The sequence below is a fragment of the Scyliorhinus torazame genome, chromosome 22 (assembly GCF_047496885.1).
Source record: "Scyliorhinus torazame isolate Kashiwa2021f chromosome 22, sScyTor2.1, whole genome shotgun sequence".
NCBI classification, from domain to species: Eukaryota; Metazoa; Chordata; class Chondrichthyes; order Carcharhiniformes; family Scyliorhinidae; genus Scyliorhinus; species Scyliorhinus torazame.
In genome coordinates this window covers 90,255,032-90,275,444 of record NC_092728.1, presented here as the reverse complement: position 1 = coordinate 90,275,444, position 20,413 = coordinate 90,255,032, and the positions used below count along the sequence as shown (strand labels likewise).

The following is a 20,413-nucleotide window of genomic DNA, read 5'->3' as shown; positions in this document are numbered from 1 at the left end:
TTCTACACTTCCTGGGTCCGTATCCTTCTATTCCCATCCTATTCATATATTTGTCAAGATGCCCCTTAAATGTCCCTATCGTCCCTGCTTCCACTACCTCCTCCGGTAGTGAGTTCCAGGCACCCACTACCCTCTGCGTAAAAAACTTGCCTCGTACATCTACTCTAAACCTTGCTCCTCGCACCTTAAACCTATGCCCCCTAGTAATTGACCCCTCTACCCTGGGGAAAAGCCTCTGACTATCCACTCTGTCTATGCCCCTCATAATTTTGTATACCTCTATCAGGTCGCCCCTCAACCTCCTTCGTTCCAGTGAGAACAAACCGAGTTTATTCAACCGCTCCTCATAGCTTATGCCCTCCATACCAGGCAACATTCTGGTAAATCTCTTCTGCACCCTCTCTAAAGCCTCCACATCCTTCTGGTAGTGTGGCGACCAGAATTGAACACTATACTCCAAGTGTGGCCTAACTAAGGTTCTATACAGCTGCAACATGACTTGCCAATTCTTATACTCAATGCCCAGGCCAATGAAGGCAAGCATGCCGTATGCCTTCTTGACTACCTTCTCCACCTGTGTTGCCCCTTTCAATGACCTGTGGACCTGTACTCCTAGATCTCTTTGACTTTCAATACTCTTGAGGGTTCTACCATTCACTGTATATTCCCTACCTGCATTAGACCTTCCAAAATGCATTACCTCACATTTGTCCGGATTAAACTCCATCTGCCATCTCTCCGCCCAAGTCTCCAGACAATCTAAATCCTGCTGTATCCTCAGACAGTCCTCATCGCTATCCGCAATTCCACCAACCTTTGTGTCGCCTGCAAACTTACTAATCAGACCAGTTACATTTTCCTCCAAATCATTTATATATACTACAAAGAGCAAAGGTCCCAGCACTGATCCCTGTGGAACACCACTGGTCACAGCCCTCCAATTAGAAAAGCATCCCTCCATTGCTACCCTCTGCCTTCTATGGCCTAGCCAGTTCTGTATCCACCTTGCCAGTTCACCCCTGATCCCGTGTGACTTGACCTTTTGTACTAGTCTACCATGAGGGACCTTGTCAAAGGCCTTACTGAAGTCCATATAGACAACATCTACTGCCCTACCTGCATCAATCATCTTAGTGACCTCCTCGAAAAACTCTATCAAGTTAGTGAGACACGACCTCCCCTTCACAAAACCGTGCTGCCTCTCACTAACAGTTGCTTTCTTCTGCTGTTGTTGAAGTGGTGATGTTGATGTTGTTATTTCTTTTTGAACGTCATCAGTGTTCCAGTGTTTAAGTAACCAAGAGGTCATCAATGAGGTATTTGAATGGTCAAATCACTTTGTTGGCTGATTTATGCTTTTTTTTTTTGCTTATGGTATTGATTTCTTTGTTGACATCTTATTTGTATTGGCATCTTTGTTGTCTGACCTGGACTTTTTCCTGTGTTTGTGGTGTTGATTCTTTATATCATCTTTGTTGTCTGACCTGGACTTTTTCTTGTGTTTGTGGTATTGATTCTGCATGTCATCTTTCTTGACAGCTGGTTTGCTTGTTTGTTGTGGAGCAAATGTGAATTTGTGAGATTTGTTGCCATGCCATGGCATGTTTGTACACTTGCCATTGTTTTGCAGTGTGCTGTGGCATTGTCCTTCATGTGCAGAGCTATACCATGTTGTACAGGTCGTTGTTTCATTGTTGTCGTTTCTGTCTTGGTCGTTTATGTTGTCGTTCTTGTTGTTGTCGTTCTTGTTGTTGTTTCTGTCGTGCTTGTTGTTTCTGCTTTTGTTGTTTTCGCTGTTCTTGTTTCTCTTGTCGTTTTTGTTGTTGTGCTTGTAGTTTTTGATGTTGCTGTCGTTCTTGTTTCTGCAGCGCTTGTTGTTGTTGCTCTTGTTGCGCTGCATGTTTTTGTTGTTGCCGTTGCACTCAATGAGTGTTCCGTGTGGATTACGTGAGTCATTGTCACAGTTATTGGTGTCAGTGTCCTTTGTGGTATCTGTTACATTGAGCGTTTCTTCTTGAGAATTGTGAGAATGATCTGATGTTGCATTCATATTGGTGACATCAGTCATTTGTGGTGGATTTGATTCCTCTTCTTTGTTTCCTTGGTACTTCTCTTCTAGAGTCATTTCTGGTTCGTTTGAATCACCTTTGGTTTCTTGGTGCTCCTCTTCTGGAGTCAAAATCTTCAGGATTTCTATTGACGTGGTCTCTCTGGACTCTTGGTGCTCCTCTTTTGGAGTCAAAATGTTCACAATTTCATTTGACGTGATCTCTGGACTCATGAGTGGCCCTTCTATGATTGTTGAGTGCTTCTGTGCAGACGAGCTGAGATCTGTCAGTCTCGCTGTGATCCTGCACATCCTGTATGGGAATTCTGATTTCTTCGTCACTTGTCTCACGTACAATGGGTAGACATTCAGTGTCTTCTTGTTGGTTAAATGAGCTGGGTTCAGGTGGCTCAAATAAGCTGGGTATAATGTCATAGTCTTTTTGTTCATGTAAGCTTGGTAGACTTTCATAGCCTTGTTCATACATGGCGTTCGCTATGGAGTGCTTGCTTGAATCCATTTTTGAGTCTGTCACCGAGCTGTCCATGGAGGCTTGCGTCGCTCTCTTTGTGGAGGCTTGTGTTGTTCTCTCTGTGGAGTCTTTCATCACTCTCTGTGGAGTCTTTCATCGCTCACTCTGTGGAGTCCTTCATCGCTCAATCCGTGGAGTCCTTCATCGCTTTCTCTGTGGAATCTGTCATCGCTCTCTCTGTGGAGTCGTGCAGTGTTCTCGCTGTAGAGTTGATCAGTGCTCTCTCAACGGAGTCGTTCTGTGCTCGCTGTGTGGCATCATCTTCTTCTTGGGTATTGCTGTCGTCCAATATGATTTAGGGCAGCACGGTAGCATTGTGGACAGCACAATTGCTTCACAGCTCCAGGGTCCCAGGTTCGATTCCGGCTTGGGTCACTGTCTGTGCGGAGTCTGCACATCCTCCCTGTGTGTGCGTGGGTTTCCTCCGGGTGCTCCGGTTTCCTCCCACAGTCCAAAGATGTGCAGGTTAGGTGGATTGGCCATGATAAATTGCCCTTTGTGTCCAAAATTGCCCTTAGTGTTGGGTGGGGTTACTGGGTTATGGGGAGAGGGTGGAGGTGTTGACCTTGGGTAGGGTGCTCTTTCCAAGAGCCAGTGCAGACTTGATGGGCCGAATGGTCTCCTTCTGCACTGTAAATTCTATGATAATCTATGAATATATCGACGATCTGCCATGGCATCATAGTATTGGATTCATCTACCATGAGAAGAGTCGTGTTGAGCTTTTCAACCGTGTTGCTGATGCTGTGATCAGGATCTCCGAATAACTCAGCCATGTCTGAGTAGTATTGTGTGTATTGTTCGATAGACAAATCAACTCTTTTTGTTTCGGAGTTGTTATCATTCTCTTCATGTTCAATGAACAAATCATCTTCTTTGGTTTTGGATTTGTCATTGTGTTGTTCACTTTGGGTGGTGCAGACTGCTTGTTCCAGGGTGTTGTGAAAGTTATTTTCAACTACTGGTGTAGGTTTGGGCATTGTTCTGTCTTTTGAAGTAAACAAAATTGGGTTTTGCAGCTTTAAATTTCTTTTTGTTCATTTTCGTGCATTTCCCTTTTAAGTGGGTGTGGCCCTGGTCCTCTGACGTCATGACGCTCATGACGTCATGCGTAAGACTCGATTGCGCATGCGCAATTCACGTTTCCTTTACTGTGCGCTCTTGCCGCAACTGTGCATGCGCGTCTTCTCGCGCATGCGCGCAATTGCAGTTTGCCGTTTTCCTTCTTTTTGATGAGTGCGCATGTGCGTACTGGCCGGAACGCTTTCACTCAAGATGGCTGCCAATCAAAAAGTGCTGTTGCATCGAGTGAGATCCTGCGTCGTGGTAAGTTTTGGCGCCGTTTTTACCGATTTTGTTTTCTAGACACTGATTCTGTGTTTGTAAGGACTCACAGTAGTGATTTTGTTTTTGTTCATAAGCAAGGCATTTTTGTATAGCAGTTTATAGAGTTAGATACTTATCTTGTGAAAGTTCGTCCCTCAAATTTTTATCAGATAGTCCAGAAATTAATTGATTCATTATCACAGTGTCTCTGAAATCAGCATAATCACAGCCTTGTGGTATTAACTTGAAATTTGTAATAAAATCAGTGATGGGCCCTCCGTTTCTCTGCATTCATGACAATTGTTAAATCTTTCCAGCATCTCACCACCCTGACTCTTACAGTGTTCATCATAGTTTTTGAGTATTACTTCTATTTTGGTGTCGTCTTCACCTTCTAAGTAATTAAAGCAATTATAGATTTCTCTAGCTTCATGCCCTCCTACTGAGAGTAGTAGTGCTATTTTTGTTGCGTTAGAGCTTAAACCATTAGCTGCGATAAATATTTGGAATATTTGTTCAAATCTTTTCCAGTCATAACGTAAATTACTGGTTGTTTCCAGCTGCTCTAGAGGTCCAATGAGTCCCATAGTTAGTCGTCGAGGATCCATTTGCTGTGAAGTCTTCCACACTTGAATGTCCAGTCTTCTCTTTTTGTCTAACCTTATCTAACTAGTTCTGGTAAAGCCACTCGACTGGTACCATGTTTTGTTACCTGTGTGGTAGGTAACATGAGCTACTCAAACCTTGGTTAGTGATGAGGTATTCTGAACCCCGATGAAGAAGATTCGAACTCTTCCAGTCGTAACAAAAGGTTTATTGAGTAACTACAACAATATTTACATGAGTTCTTTACTTTAACTGTGATACTAGTGATAAGGTTAACAAGATCTAACTATGGTAACTATATGTAACTCCACTGGCCATCTAAACTAGTCTGCTGTTGCTTTGATAACCGTGCACCCAAGAGAGAGAGAGAGAGAGACCCAATGTGGCTGCCTTTTATACCCCTGTTGGTCCGGCCCTCTAGTGATCATGTGGTGCTACTGATTACACATTAACCCCTTGTGTACATGCACACATAGGGATCACTACAGTGGGTCCAGTGCGCAAATGGAAATTGTAATTATTGCAATGAGTACAAGGATAAGGAAAGTCGTGCTGCAATTATATTGAGTTTTTGTGAGACCACACGTGGATGTACTGTGTATAATTTTGGTCTCCTTGCCCAAGGAAAGATATGCTTATTTTGGAGGGGTTTCACTGAAGGTTCACCAGATTGATTTTTAGATTGAGATGATTATCCTGTGAGAAGGAATTGAGCAGATTGGGCCTCTGTTCGCTGGAATTTACACGAATGAGAGGTTCTCATTGAAATGTATAAAATTGTGAGAGACGTCCACAGGATGACAGGCTGTTTTACCCTGGCTAGTGAGTCTAAAACTATTGATCATAGCATCAGGATAAGATGTACGCCATTTAGGACTGAGGTGAAAAGAAATCTCTTCACTCAGGATTGTGAATCTTAGTAATTCTCCACCCAGGGGGATTGTAAATACTCAATCATTAAATCATCTAAGCTAGTGAAGACGGCATATGGGATGCATTCTTTCATTAGCTGAAGTATCGGGTGGTTACGCTACAATTTAAAACACTGGAGTACTGGCTTTCTTCAGTGTTGTAAATTTCTGTGGTTCATATTTGCAACTGAGATTGATAGCTATTTGGGATATTAAGGGTATCAGGGTGATAGAAGATCAGCATTGTCTTAATTAATGACATTGCAGGTGTGGCCTATTCCTGCTTTTTATGTTCTTATTAGCTACTTGCAGGAAAATATTTCTATGAAATTTTTTACATTAATACATGCAACATAAGGAACATGATTATAAGTAAGGATGTGCTTATGGAAACTGACTGCTAAAAGAGCAAAAGGGTTTTCCAACTTATATAATTGCGACAGTAATTGACAATGTGGTGGAATGAATGACGCCTGAACCAGACTTGGAAAGAAATCAATGGAAATGAAAAATGTGCCATTTCTCTTTCAGGCAACTGAACAGTAACACCAGTTTGAGTTCAGGCAGCAAGTTTTTTTTTAAAAACTGTCCCGTGGTGTTGAAAACATTTGGGGGAGAAAGAATCCCAAAGCATTTCCCTAGACCTCAACATTTTCTCCAGAAATTCTCAGTAGGTGTGCAGTAATGCACATCCAGTTCTGATATATGGGGCAGAATTTACCGGCTGTTCACGCCAGTGGGCAATTCCGATCTCACGTCGGCCCATGGGTTTCCCGGCGACGAGGGGTGCTGTCAACAGGAAATCCAGCTGACAATGGTCCCGCTGGCGGGCCGCCTCCGTCGTCGAAAAACACACGGCGGGCTAGTGGGAAAATCCCACCCAGGGTCTCTTAAAATCTACAAAACTGGCATCTACCTTACCATGTGGTATTATCTTCAAAAAGCAGGTCAAATCCAATCTGACCAATTGTCACCAGTCAATCTACTCTTACGTATCAGCAAAGTCTTGCTGACAGCACTAACGAGCAGCATGTGGTCAGTAGTGACATGTTTTTAAAAAAAATTCTCAGTTTGGGTTCTGCAAGGACTACTGAATTGCAGACTTCATTACAACCTTGCTCCAAATAAGGGCAGAAAAGCTGAATTCCAGACATGAGGTGAGTATTACCTCCCTCAACGTCAAGAGGGCAACATTTGACAAAGTGACCTCAAGTGTTGTGATATGATTTACATATACCTTTCTAGAATTCTGTGTGTCTTTTAAACTGCTGTCAATCGCTGCCACTGAGACAGCACGTGATGTTGTAGTCCAATAAACTGTCCCTGTGGAAGTCAGATATGCTTACTCAGCATCCCAGTTAATTGAAGTCCGAGGGAATATGGTGTTGAGGTGGAAGGAAATTTCCACCTGTTGGAATCATACCTAGCACAAAGGAAGATCTGATGTGAAGATGCTGGTGTTGGACTAGGGTGGGCACAGTAAGAGGTCTTACAACACTAGGTTAAAGTCCAACAGGTTTATTTGGAATCACTAGCTTTCGGAGCGCAGCTCCTTCATCAGATCAGTCACCTGTTGGGCTTTAATCTAGTGCTGTAAGACCTCTTATAAAGGAAGATGATTGTGGTTGCCCTTCGTTAATAATCTCATCCCTAGGACATTACTGCAGGAGTTCCTCAGTATAGTGCCCTAAGTCGAGCCATCTTCAGTTGCTTTATTAATGATCTGTCCCTCAACATAAGGTCAGAGTGTGGATGTTCACTGATGAAGTCAGTGTCCATATGCAACAAGACCTGGACAACATTCAGGCTTGGGCTGGTAAGTGGCAAGTAACACATACACCACACAGGTGCCAGACAATGTTAATCTCAACAAGAGAGAACCTGACCACCTCCACTTGTCATTCAACAGCATTACTATCAATGAATACTACAAGGTTAGGACTGGGTATTCTGTGATGACTAACTCCTGACTCTCCGAAGTGTCTTTACTTGCCTGGATAAGTGCAGCTCTAATAAAGCTCCAAGTTCCCAACCATTCAAGACAATCAGCCTGTTTGATTGCCACACCATCCACCTCCTTAAACATTCACTCCTTCCATCGTCAATGCACAGTAGCAGCAGTGTGCACCAACTACAGCAACTTGTACTGCCGAGAAGAACAAGAGCAGCAGATGCATAGATACACCACCATCTGAAAATTCCACATCCAAATCAAACACCATCTGACTTAGAGCAGTATCACTGCTGCTCCACTGTTGCTGGGTCAAATTCCTGGGACGCCCATCCTGACAGTACGAGGCATTTTTACACAGCATAGACTACTGAGGTTCAAGAAGGTGGCTAACCATCACTTTCTTAAGGACAATTTAGGGATGGGCAATAAACATTTCTCTTGCCACCAATGCTCAAATCCCAAGAGCAAGAAAAATGGAGAAGAACTCGGGAGAAAATGGGGAATTTCCTCGTTCTGGAAGAGCGTAGCATTAAATCTGAACTGAAAACCATTGATTTCATAGTTAAACTTTTATATTTTGCCTGCAAATAAAGAACTAATTAAAGACAGCTGTTGTCTGCATATGCACGTCTCATATGACACTTTGGATTTGAGCTTCCATTTAGCTGATGCATCAAATTCAGTGACCTATCTGTAATTAAAATGCATTAGATGTTTGATAGCCTTGACTGCACTAACTCAGATAAAGGCTCTGTGGATCCCCCATAGTGCTGTAAAATTTATTGACATAGTTGACTGATGATGAAGATATTCCAATCAAGATGTTTATGGACAGTTATTCTCCTGTGTGCTTGAATATTCTGAATTTTCTTTCCAGATTCATCCATTACTGCTGCAGGAACGGCGAGCAGAGTCATGTAGGGCAAGGCTACTACGACGAACTATCAGTGTTCCTTCTGAAAGCCAGTTTCCAGAACTCTCAGTGGAGCATGGTGAGTTGTGAGTTTACCTGTTCAATACCGTAGCTATCTTCTAGTTTTAAATTTGGTAATGGTCCTTTTGCGATGACCTGTTTTGATTAAGTCTTTGTGGAAAATATGTCAAATTCCAATTTCTCTTGCAATTGAATTGTTTGATTTAAAAGTGAATATAATCACAGTTTGTTAAAAGTTGACTGTTTATACTTTGATTTATTTGGAAAATAATTTGGATTGTAGATTTATACTTTAGTGCAAGGTGGAACTGAGAGTCTCCAGAGTACACTTATTTCAATCTCAGCAAGCTTTATGAATGAAAATATCAGATCATCATCATATGCACCAGATCAAAACAGAAACCAATTGTTGTCTGTTTTAAATAGCTGTCAAAGCAAGAATGCTGTGAAATGACCTTGATGGTTTCATGGGATATAGTATTTGCTCAAATTTGAATAAGCTTTTCTAAATGCAGGTAGTAATGAAAATTGATACCATCATCTTCTTGCTTTGAAATGACAGCCAAGTGGATTTTGGATTCAACTGATTTATCCTTGAAGATACTGACAAATTGATGTTTGGTGAAGGGATGATGCAGCTTAAGTGCTTTCTGTGACCTTTTCATATGGTGTGTATAGAAAAAAGTATTTTTCAATTTTGAAAGATGATAATTGGTCCAGTTTACTGTATTTGTATAGCTTAAAGGTTATGACCTTGAACATTTTGTTTCTACATACTTTTTGTGGCTATTAAATGGCTTTCAGGTTTTTGGATAAAACATTTTCATCTTTTGCAAGCATTAAAAGTTCACGACATATTTGCACAATCTAAAATGTTATTTTCCTTATTACCTCTAATGATTATTGCCGATAACAGCGAATTCATGTTTATGATAACTGTGTGACATTCCTTTGTCCATAACCAAGAGTAGCTTGGTTGCACCAATACAGACCGAGCTGGCTGAGTCCTAAAACTGCTAGACCGGGGCCATCGCAGGTGATAAGGTAACCAACAAGAGGGAAAAACATACTTGACCTTGTCCTCACCAACCTCCCCGCTGAAGATTCACCTGCCCACGACCATCGCAGAGTCCTTGTGGGGACCAAGTCCCATCTTCAAATTGAGGGTACCCTCCATTGTGTTGTGTGGCATTGCCATCGTGCTTAGTGGAAAAGATTTTGAACAGATCAATCAGCTCAAGACTGGGCAACCATGAAGTACTGTGGGGCAGCAGCAGAACTGTACTACCATAATCTGTAAGCTCATGGCCTGGCATATCCACCAAGCTACCATTATTACCCAGTCAAGGGATGAAGCCTTGTTCAATCAAGAGTGCAAAAGAGCATGCTAGGAGCAGCACCAGGCATACGTAAAAATGAGATGTCAACCTGGTGAAGCTACAACACAGAACTACTTACGTGACAGATAAGCAGCGTCAGGGCTAAGCAATTCCACAATCAACAGATCAGATCAGAGATTTCCTGTCCTGCCACATCCAGTCATGACTGGTGGTGAACAACCAAACATCGCACAGAAGGAGGAGGCTCCACAAATATCCCCATCCCCGAATGATGGGAGAGCTGAGTACATCAGTGCAAAAGATGAGGCTGAAGCATTTGCGACAATCTTCAACCAGACGTGCTGTATGGATGATCCATCTCGGCTTCCTCCGGAAGTCCACAGCATCACAGATGTGCGTTTTTAGCCAGTTCGATTCACTACACATGATATCAAGAAACAGCAGAAGGACACTGTTAGGGTTCACCCGGAGGTGGCAACCGTCCGTCGACTTCTTTGCGGAAAATTAATCATCATTTTATTTTGTTGTTGTTACTATACCAAAAATACCTCAATAAAATGTTTATTTTTAAAAAACACAGCTGAAGGCACTGGGTACTGCAAAGGCTATGGGCCCTGTCAATAGTATTGAAGACTTGTGCCCCAGAACTTTCTATGCCCCTAGCCAAACTGTTCCAATACATCTATAAACTTGCATCTACCTAGCAATGTGGAAAATTGCTCAGGTATGTACTGTACACAAAAAGCAAGACAAATCAAACACAGCCAATTACTGCCCCATTAACTTGCTCTTGATCATTAGTCAAGTGACTGACGGTGTCATCAACAGTGTTATCAAGTGGCACTTGCTTATTAATAACCTGCTCTCTGACGCTCAGTTTGGGTTGCACTGGAATCACTCAGCTTCTCACTTCATTGCAGCCTTGGTCCAAACATGGACGAAAAAGCAGAACTCCAGAGGCGAGGTGAGAGTAACAGCCATTGACACCAAGGCAGCATTTAACAGAGTGGCATCAGGGCTCCCTAGCAAAACTGGAGTTGATGGGAATTGGGGAAACTCTATTTGTCATACCTCATACATAAGAATATGGTTATGGTTGTTGAAGGCTAATTATCTCTGTTCCAGGACATCACGCAGGAGCTCCTCTGGATAATGGCCTCCATCCAATAGTGTCCACTGCCCAACCACCTTGAGCTGCTTCATCAATAACCTTCCTTCTGTCATAGGGTCAGAGTAAGGTTCTTCACTAATGATTGCAGTATGTTCAGCACCGTTCACGACTCTCAAATGCTGAAGTAGTCCACGTCCAAATACAGCAAAACTTCAACAATATCCGGGCTTGGGCTGACAGGTAGCAAGTAACATTTGAGCCACACAAGTACCAGGCAATGACCATCTTCAAGAAGAGAGAATCTAACCATCACCCCATGATATTCAATCCTCCACTATCAACATCTTGGGTGGGTTACCAGTGACCAGAAACTGAACTGAACTAGCTATATAAATGCTGTGGCTACAAGAACAGGTCAGCGAGGAACCCAGTGGTGAGTAACTCTCCTTCTGACTCTCCAAAGTCTGTCCACCATCTACAAGACAGAGGTCAGCAGTGCGATGGAAGACTCCCCACTCGCCTGGATGAGTGCAGCTCCAACAACACTGCAGAAGCTTGACACCATGCAGGACAAAGCAATCTGTTTGATTGGCACTCCATCCACAAATAGTCACTCCCTCCACCACTGCCGCACAGTAGCAGCAGTGTGTACCTTCTACAAGATGCACTGCAGGACCTCAACAAGGTACCTTCCCAAATCACGCTACTACCATCTAGAAGGGCATAGGTCAGCGGGTGCAAGGGAACAGAACCACCTGGAAGTTTCCCTCCAAGCTATTCACAATCCCGACTTGGAAATATATCGCCGTTCCATCACTGTCGCTGGGTGAAAATCCTGGAAATCGCTCCCTAACATCTCTGTGGGTGAACCTACAGCACATTGACTTCAGCGGTCCAAGAAGGTAGCTCACCACTATCTTCTCTAGGACAATTAAGTATGAGTAATAAATGCTGGCAATAAATGACACCCTTGTCTCATGAATGAATTTAAAAAATATATATTTTTTTTTATTCTCCTTTTTCACATTTTCTCCCACATTTACACCCATCAACAATAAACAATAATCAGCAAGATATGTCAATCCCCATAATAACAACGATCCCACCCGCCCACCAACCCCCAAACCTCAGCCCACATGTTTACATAAACAAATGACAAAAAGGAATCAGGGATTACCCATAGTCACCCTTAATCTACACAGCCCCCCACCCACCCCCCTAACTAATGTTTGATGTTATCCAGTTCTTGAAAGTGCATAATAAATAGTGCCCATGACTTGTAGCTGGGGGTCTCTCACCCCCCCCCCCCACCTTTCTTATCCACCATCACCATACCACCGGGCCCTGCCCCATAAGCCTGACCCGCCCCTGTCCATTGTTAACATCGAACCCCTCCCCCCCCCCCAAGAACCCCCCCTACAAAAACATCCCCCAACATCCCTCCCTCCACCCACTCATGCTCGCCTCGTAGGCCCATTGAAGCCTGCTATCCAGGCTCCAATGTCCGCAGTCCTCCCCTCACCTCACCCCCGTTCACTAACTGACTCTAGTTAGCTAGCGCGGGTGGCTCCCCCCCGCCAATACCTCTCGCCCCCTTCCGCCCAGTCCCAGAGAAAGAAACACCAAAACAAGCCCAACAATCCAACCCCTACAATTCACTAACATAACATTTAACCGTCGCAACACAGAACGCCATTAACTTGAACTCTGTAACAATGCAAAGAGAAGTAAATTTCAAATTTCAATACAAATCATTAAAAAGAAAGTTGTAACATTTGTACATTTTCCAGCCGCTCAAACACAGTCCACAGTCTTTCTTCCAGTTCCGCTCTTCACGTCTGTCCCAAGCCTTCTGCCCTCACGAATGCCTCAGCCGCCTCCGCTTTCTCAAAATAAAAGTCTTTGGCTTTATATGTTACTCTCAACTTCGCCAGACACCACACCAAATCGCACCCCCTTCTTGTACAAAGCCGCCTTCACTCGCCCAAACGCCGCTCGTCTTTTTGCCAACTCCACCGTCCAGTCCTGGCAGATCCGAACCGCAGTACCATCACACAGCACCTCCCGCTTCTGCTTCGCCCAGCTTAATACTTTCTCCTTCATGCAAAACTTATGGAAGCAGATAATTACTGCCCTTGGCGGCTCGTTCACTTTGGGCTTCGGCCTTAATGACCGATGAGCTCGGACTAGCTCATACAGGGTGGGGTTCTCACCCTCCCCCATCAGCTCCGCCAACTTCTTAGCGAAGTATTGCGTTGGCCTTGGGCCCTCTGTCCCTTCGGGCAAGCCCACAATTCTCAAATTGTGCCGCCTTGAGCGGTTTTCCAAGTCTTCCAGCTTTGCTTGGAGCCCTCTGTTAACCTCCACCACCCTCCGCAGCTCGTCCCCCATCGAGGTGACCTGGTCGCTGTGTCGTGTCACGGCCTCCTCCACCTCCTTCATCTTCTCGCCCTGCTCTCTCACCTCGGCCAATGCCTTTGCCACCTCCACCCTGATCGGGCCGATTGCCTCCTCCAACAATGACCTCACCACGACCACCATCTCTTTCCTCAGGATCTCCATGTGCCTCACCAAACGTTTTTCCAGCTCCACCACCATCACCTCGGTCATCTTCTCCACCGTAAGTAGTGCGGTCCCGCCTTGCAGTTCGGCTTCCGCCATCCTGTCAACACTTTTGCTTTTGCTCATCTTCTCCTTCGGCGGCGAACCCGCGTTTCCTCCTTTCTTTGACGCTGCTTTTCGCATCTTTTAGCGGCTTATTGTTTTTTATCTTCTTTCCTTTCTCCTCTCTCCCCCTTCACCCTCCTGCCCTTCATCAATCTGACATTCTTCTTTTTTGAGAAAAAAAAACTTTTACCAAACTTCCATAAATCTTCTTTCTTTCTCCTCTACATTCACCTGGGACCAGGCTTCAACCTTCTTCTTCCTAGGTGGGAGCCATCCGACGTGGAGCACCCTCCCTACATGGCGCTCGGGCCTGCCGCCACGGCCTCTCCGTAGCTCCGCCCCCGCTGCTCTGACCTGCCGGGCCCGGCACCTCAGCCCCCGCCGCACGACACCTGTGCGGGGTTCTTCGCCGGCTTTTAAACCGGCCCCGCTGGCTGCTCGTGGCGGCCCCAAATGCCGACGATAGTCGGGGAGTGCGCGGGGTCTCGGGGATTTCCCCGAAATCGCCGCGAATCGCGGCCACCGGCGAGAGCTCTTTTTTTTGCGGCCGCCCTGCTCGCCCACCCCACCGGAAGTCCTCATGAATGAATTTTACAAAATATTTTTGTGGTGTTAACTAATTTAAAATAAACTGACTAATACCTGCATTATAATGTCAGATGAGCATATTTCTCTAATTCTAGTTTTAAGAGTTGTGAGCTTTGATGCTCTAATATATTGTGCCATAGTTGCTAGGATGAAGGCTTGAATTTACTAATCTTAACACAGCGAATTCCTCACATTTTTGAAAGTCGTCGTCGGCTGTCCCTCGATTTGAAAATGACACCTACTCAGGGTTGTGAATTTCAGCCATGGGTCGTCTTGTGACTGAGCAGGTTGATTCTCAACCCAGAGAGCTTTGGGAACACGAGGCAGGATATCTTACCAGTAGTAGGACCCAGAGTGCTGATTTGCTTCCTTTTGTTTCCTTCTCTGATGCCGCTCTGCCTCGTCATTATGTTGTGACTCAAAGCATGATGCAGCTTGATGGACATAATGTTGCCATTTTGAATGATTGGTAGCAAGCTCCATCGACTATTACCCTTTGTTTCCTATCATTGAGCCAATTTTGGATCCAACCTGCCACCATGCCCTGTATCCCATGAGATCTCACTTTTTTGACCAGTCTGCCATGTCGCACTTTGTCAAATGCCTTACTGAAATCCACGTAGACAACATCCACTGCACTACCCTCATCATTCCTCCTTGTTACTGCCTCAGAAATTTCTGTTAAGTTAGTAAGGCACGGTTTTCCCCAAACAAAACCATACGGATCAATCCGTGCCTTTCTAAGTTTATCCTATCCCTCAGAATTGTTTCCAAGTTCACCAATTGATTGATTGAGTCGGCCTATTTTTTAGGTTTGAAGAATGAAAAGTGGTCACTTGGAAAAGTGATCTAATCAAAACACAAAGTTCTCAGAGCTTGACAGAATAGCTACTGGAAGGTTATTTCTTTTGGCATCGAGAACTAGGCATTACAGTGTCGGAATAAGGAATCTATCATTTAGGATTGAGATCAGGGAAAATGGGTGGGATTCTCTGTCCAGCAATGCCGAAATCGCGAAACGCAATTGGGCAGAGACTCGCGTGTGAGCCGAAAATCATGGTCAGCGCCTGGCTCCCGATAGAATACCATGCTCCGGTGACTGCATGCAGTATACATGGTTGGCATATCATAATGGGCCCGATCCGGTATTCTCTGGGGCTTCTGCATGCTCCGACTCTGCCAGGAGGAATTACCGTTGGCGAGTATCACGTGTGGTTTTAAAAATCAGGAAGCAGCCGCCATGACTGCTGAGGGAGAGAGGATGTAGGACATGTTCCCAGAGGTGCAACGTGGACTGCCGGTCCAACCGCTGGCTGGCTTGGGGATGGAGGAGGGAGATCAGGGGAAGGGCCATGACTTCAGCTCGGAACTTGGGTGGTGTCCAGGCACGGACCACCATTGCTGTGGCCTGCAAGGCAGCCATCTTGCTGCGCACCCCACTGACCACCCAATATATAACCAAAGTTATATATATCATCCACTGTAAGTGTCACCATGAAGCATGAGCTTTTCTCGCCCTTCTCAACCACCTGAAGCCTGTGACACGATTGATTCCACTTTCGTCCTTCAGTGCCTCGGCAACAAAGGAGAAATGGGATCTTTGTCCTTTTTTTGTGCCAGTTTCTGATTATTTGATTATCTGCAGTAATTTTCTTTTATCTCCTCTATACGATTGTCGTCAGATATCTAAGCTTTTGATCACTTTCCCTAATATCGCCACCTTTGATTTGGCATCTATTTTTGACTGGTTTACTACTCCCGTGAAAGGCCTTGATCTTAATTATACCTTAAGGATACCATATAAATGCAATTTGCTGGTAAGATTATAGGCTTCAATTTCTATCTAATATTTAGTGGGAACTAAATTGTAGCTAAATTATACTTCAGTCCCAAATATGTAAAATCAAATTAATGGAAGTGTAGGGAAAAAAGCAGAATGTTTGGTTACTAGGGCTGAGGAATTTGCAATCCTATAGATCCCTGTTCTTGGAAATATTTTCTTATTTTCAGAGTTAAGAAATCAAGATCTGGGGTGGGATTCTCCGCAAACTGGCGTGATGTCCGCTATCCGGTGCCAAAAACGGCGCGGATCACTCCAGCGTCAGGCTGCCTCAATGGTGCGGAGGTCTCCGCACCTTGAGGGGCTAGGCCCGCAGCGGCAGAGTGGTTTCCGCTCCGCCGGCTGGCGGGAAAGGCCTTTGGCTCCATGCCAGCCGGTGCTGAAAGGACTTCGCTGGGTGACGCATGCGCGGGAGCGTCAGTGGCTGCTGGCGTCATCCCCGCGCATGCGCAGGGGAGGGGTCTCTTCCGCCTCTGCCATAGTGAAGACCATGGCGATGGCGGAAGAAAAAGAGTGCCCCCACGGCACCGGCCCGCCCGCCGATCGGTGGGCTCCGATCACGGGCAAGGCCACCTTGGGGGCACCCTCCGGGGCCAGATCACCCCGCGCCCCCCCCAGGACCCCAGTGCCCGCCTGCGCCACCTTGTCCCACCGTTCACAAGGTGGTTTAATCCACGCCGGCTGGAGACGGTTGACAGCGGCGGGACTTCGGCCCATCGTGGGCCGGAGAATCGCCGGGGGTTGGCCCGCCGACCGGTGCGATTCCTGCCGACCGGCGCGGCGCGATTCCCACCCCCGCCGAATCTCTGGTGGCGGAGAATTCGGAACACAGCGGGGGCGGGATTCACGCCAGCCCCCGGCGACTGTCCGACCCGGTGGGGGGTCAGAGAATCGCGCCCATGTTGTGTCAGTCTTTCCTTTGACAAAGACTATAGGAAAACTTCATAAGCAGGATACAAATGACAAAATCATTTTGGGATGGATATCCGTTTCAGCGACTAAGTGTTGATGCCAAAAGAGCATGTGTAGTCTTCTATGACCAAAATTCTTGTGTGAATCCCTTACCAATTCCGGGACTGGGGAGGGGCTAGCTGCAGCGCTGGGTGAAACCCGCGGGTCCCGTGCCGAAAACGGCTGGAGAATGGCCGGTTCCCTGGCCGCGCAAGTGCACAGCTGATGACCAGCAGCCACGCGCCGTACAACTTGGCGCCGGTCGTGCGTGGACCCGACCCACCATCCGCGACCCCACAGCCCACCCCCCGGCTACCCCCCGCCAGTCCCCCCAGCCCTCGTGGACGCTCCCCGGCCAGAGGCCCAGATCCCGGCCGACTGTGGTGTCGCTGGACGCATCCACAGCCGTCACGCCGGTTTCCCGCACGCCTGAGACCACATGTGACCCACGCCATCAGGAACTCGGCCCATTGGGTGCGGAGCATCGCGGGAAGGCCGGCCGATGATGAGCCAACGCCGTTGCAATGGCGCGCGATGTGATGCCGCCATTTCCTGGAGCATGGCTCTCAAACTGCCGCCGGCCTCGATTTGGGAGTCGGAGTCGATTCTCCGCCTGGTCGCCGATTACGATATCGGTGTCGGGCAATGGAGGGCTGGATTCTCCGCCGGTGGGATGCTCCATTTTGCCGCAGCCCGGGGGTTTCCTGACGGCGTGGGGCTGCCCCTCAATGGGAAACCGCATTGACCAGCCGATGAAACGAAAATGTGGCGCGGTGGGGCGGAGAATCCAGCCCATGATTTGTGTGACCATATGTTCATTCTATTATCTAACATTTTCTGTATTGTGTGTTAAGTCTTGCTTTGACCCTCTTCCAGCCCTGACTCATTCTTTCTCCTAATCTTGGTTGCTGTGCATGTATCAACAGAAATTAGGGAAAAAGGAGAAGTGTAAGAACTGTGCATACATCAGTGGAATGTATTTATGTATCATGCTTGTTAATGCGTATTGACTTTGATGCACTTTAAAAAAAATTTATTTGATGCTTTTTTCGGTTGTTTGCTTTGCAGATATATATAGTACTGAGAAAAGGTTTATGGCAAGGCCAACTGACTTGTATTTTCTTAATGGATACTGTCCTGACCTGCTGAATGTTTATCGTGCTTTTTGTTATTGCAAATTTTCTGCATCAGTGATGGTTTGCAAATATCGCTGTAATCCTTTTGTGACAAAGTTCTGTGTATTGTTTTCAGTTGTCTTTCTTTCATGCTGCATTGTAGAGTGCACTGATGTTTCATATTTTACTGTGTTAGCCAGACAAAATTTTACAATTTGCCTGTTTGCTTATAATTATCTGCCTTATTATTCACAATAATTATGCACAACTTGAATAATCTGGTTATTTTGTTTTGGGTGATGGATGACAGGAGAAATTTCTTTGCATCCTTATTAAATCATTCATGTTGCATTTGTTTCCATGCGGATCAACCATCTGGATGATTTTGCCTGTTATGTTAATGTATTTTGGTGAGTCTGTTGGATTCTTTGATCTACATACTTCATGAGTTGGAGACACTGGATAACGAGGTTGTTTAAAATTTTGAAGTTATCGGTTATTTGAAGGCAGGCAAACTGGTTTCAAACTAAATAATCTCTTGGTGTTAAGGAGAACATTCAGCAGATGTTTGGAATAATTAGGGAAGAAAGACTGATTTATTTTTGCTTGCTGAGGTCTGTGTTCAATTTTTCTATGTTTCTTTGAGGTAATTGCTGTCTGTAAAATTTTGAACTTGAGTGAGAGGAATGAATGTGTTGCTGAGGTAATTTCTGATGGTTGAAACACTGGGATCAGATTTTTTTTAAGGAACAGCTTAGTGTTACTCAATAATGTTATTGTTGAGCATCTTGGCTAAATAAAATATCCAGCAATGAGCACATTAATGCAGAACTGGTTTTCATGTGTTTGTTAATGCAACTTTTGATTTTATTGAAACATCTTTTATACTTGGGACCAATTCACCAATTATTCATCTCTGGTTATCATCCCAGTTGTAGAGACCACTCCTGTATGTCTTTTTCCTCATTGATGGACTGTGCATACACTTCTGCACAAATTTTCTTGCCTCTATGTAAATTCCTGTGCAAATGATGTGTTGTACATTATTAACTTGTAGTGGACCATGTTTTTTTCTTGTCCAGGTAGTATCTCAATTATTTGAGGGTCGCTGAACCATGGCTTATGCTGTGATATTTACTATGGGGCAGGGTGAGGAGACAAGTCCCAAATCTCCCTCAGCTAGAACAGTGATTAAGTCTATTGGTATTATTCTGAACTATACACTTTCTATGCAACTAAGCTAACTGGCGCTCCATATCATGCTTTATGAACCTTAAATTTGTACAGTTTTCATATTAGGAAGTTTTTCTCCTAATACGTTGCCGAGATGGTTTTGCTAACTTTCCGGTTGGTTCAATTGCTCTGTTTTATTACCTTTGCTCTTGAGTCGCCAGGTATCTTTATGATACCGCCACGAGGTTCAAGTCCAAGTAATGATCAATAACTCAATACACCGATTAGTAAGATTCAAATCAAAGCACATTTATTATACACAGTAATCGCTACTCATGCACAAATTCTACGTCTAAGCTACTTCTACAACTAACAGGCCTATACTTAATTTCAGACTGGCCCACCAGGTCAGGGGAACAAATGGCCTTTCGTTCGGGTTCTGAGTCTGCGGGATTCGAAGTTGGTACGGATTGGTAGCTAGGAGCGTCTATCTCGTTGCAAGCGTTGACTTGAGACTTACTTCTTTCGGCGGTCACTGCACCGGTCACGGTCAAGGTTGGTTCGCGTTGCTGGGTGACCCGGGCAGGAAGAAGAGAGCGAGTTGAACTTGGGGGCTTAACTTTATAGTCCCCAGGGGCTTCCCGCCTTTCGGGGCGGACCCTGTACCTGGTTCTAGGTGATTGAACTTTGTTCCAATCGCTTGGTTCGATTTCTCCAATACTGGAGCGGTTCCCTGGTCGATGGGCGGTCTTGAGGTGTTCGTTAACCTCTTTTGTGTTGGCTCCTGCAGGCGCCGGGGAGTCTGGCTTAGTTTTGTGTGTCCCAAATGTTGCTATTGTTCCCGGAGATTGCTCATTAGTATGTAGATGGCTGCTACATTATTATGCTGATGGTCGCTTGTATCGATGCTGTCTGGGCTTTTACAGAGTTAAATACACAGCAAACCTACACCTCCTGGTTTCTGTCTGTGTTGGCTGAATTTCCCTTCAGCCTTTCCGTTCGCCATTTTAAATCGGGAGTTGGCCAATTTAGGTGGCTACAATGGTAACCCATTGGTGGTAGGTGAATGAAATACAGTCTATTCCTCGAATTTGGAATTACTTCCTTTGGATTATCTGTCAGTGTGAGGTCATTGACAGTCAGACCACACCACAGCCTGAAGGCCCTTCCCGAGTAAGAGTGGTTACTGGATTTTCATATTGGGAGCCAGCAATGGGAGAAGGAGTTATTGCCCATCTGGTAACAAGGAAAGGAATGATTGAAGCAATTATAGAACTGAAATGAAGCACAAAATGGCCTCCAATGCTGTTCTATTAAA

At 45.2% G+C, this 20,413-nt stretch overlaps 1 protein-coding gene across 4 annotated transcripts in view; it reads left to right on the top strand.

The window, feature by feature from the left end:
* LOC140399196 (disabled homolog 2-interacting protein-like) overlaps positions 1-20,413 on the top strand; it is a 1,161,885-nt gene that overhangs the window by 208,614 nt on the left and 932,858 nt on the right. For all 4 annotated transcript variants that reach the window (XM_072488541.1, XM_072488542.1, XM_072488540.1 and 1 more), the window contains exon 3: positions 8,254-8,368. In XM_072488541.1, coding sequence (XP_072344642.1) covers positions 8,254-8,368 — 115 coding nt within the window. The remainder of the gene's footprint in view (positions 1-8,253; positions 8,369-20,413) is intronic.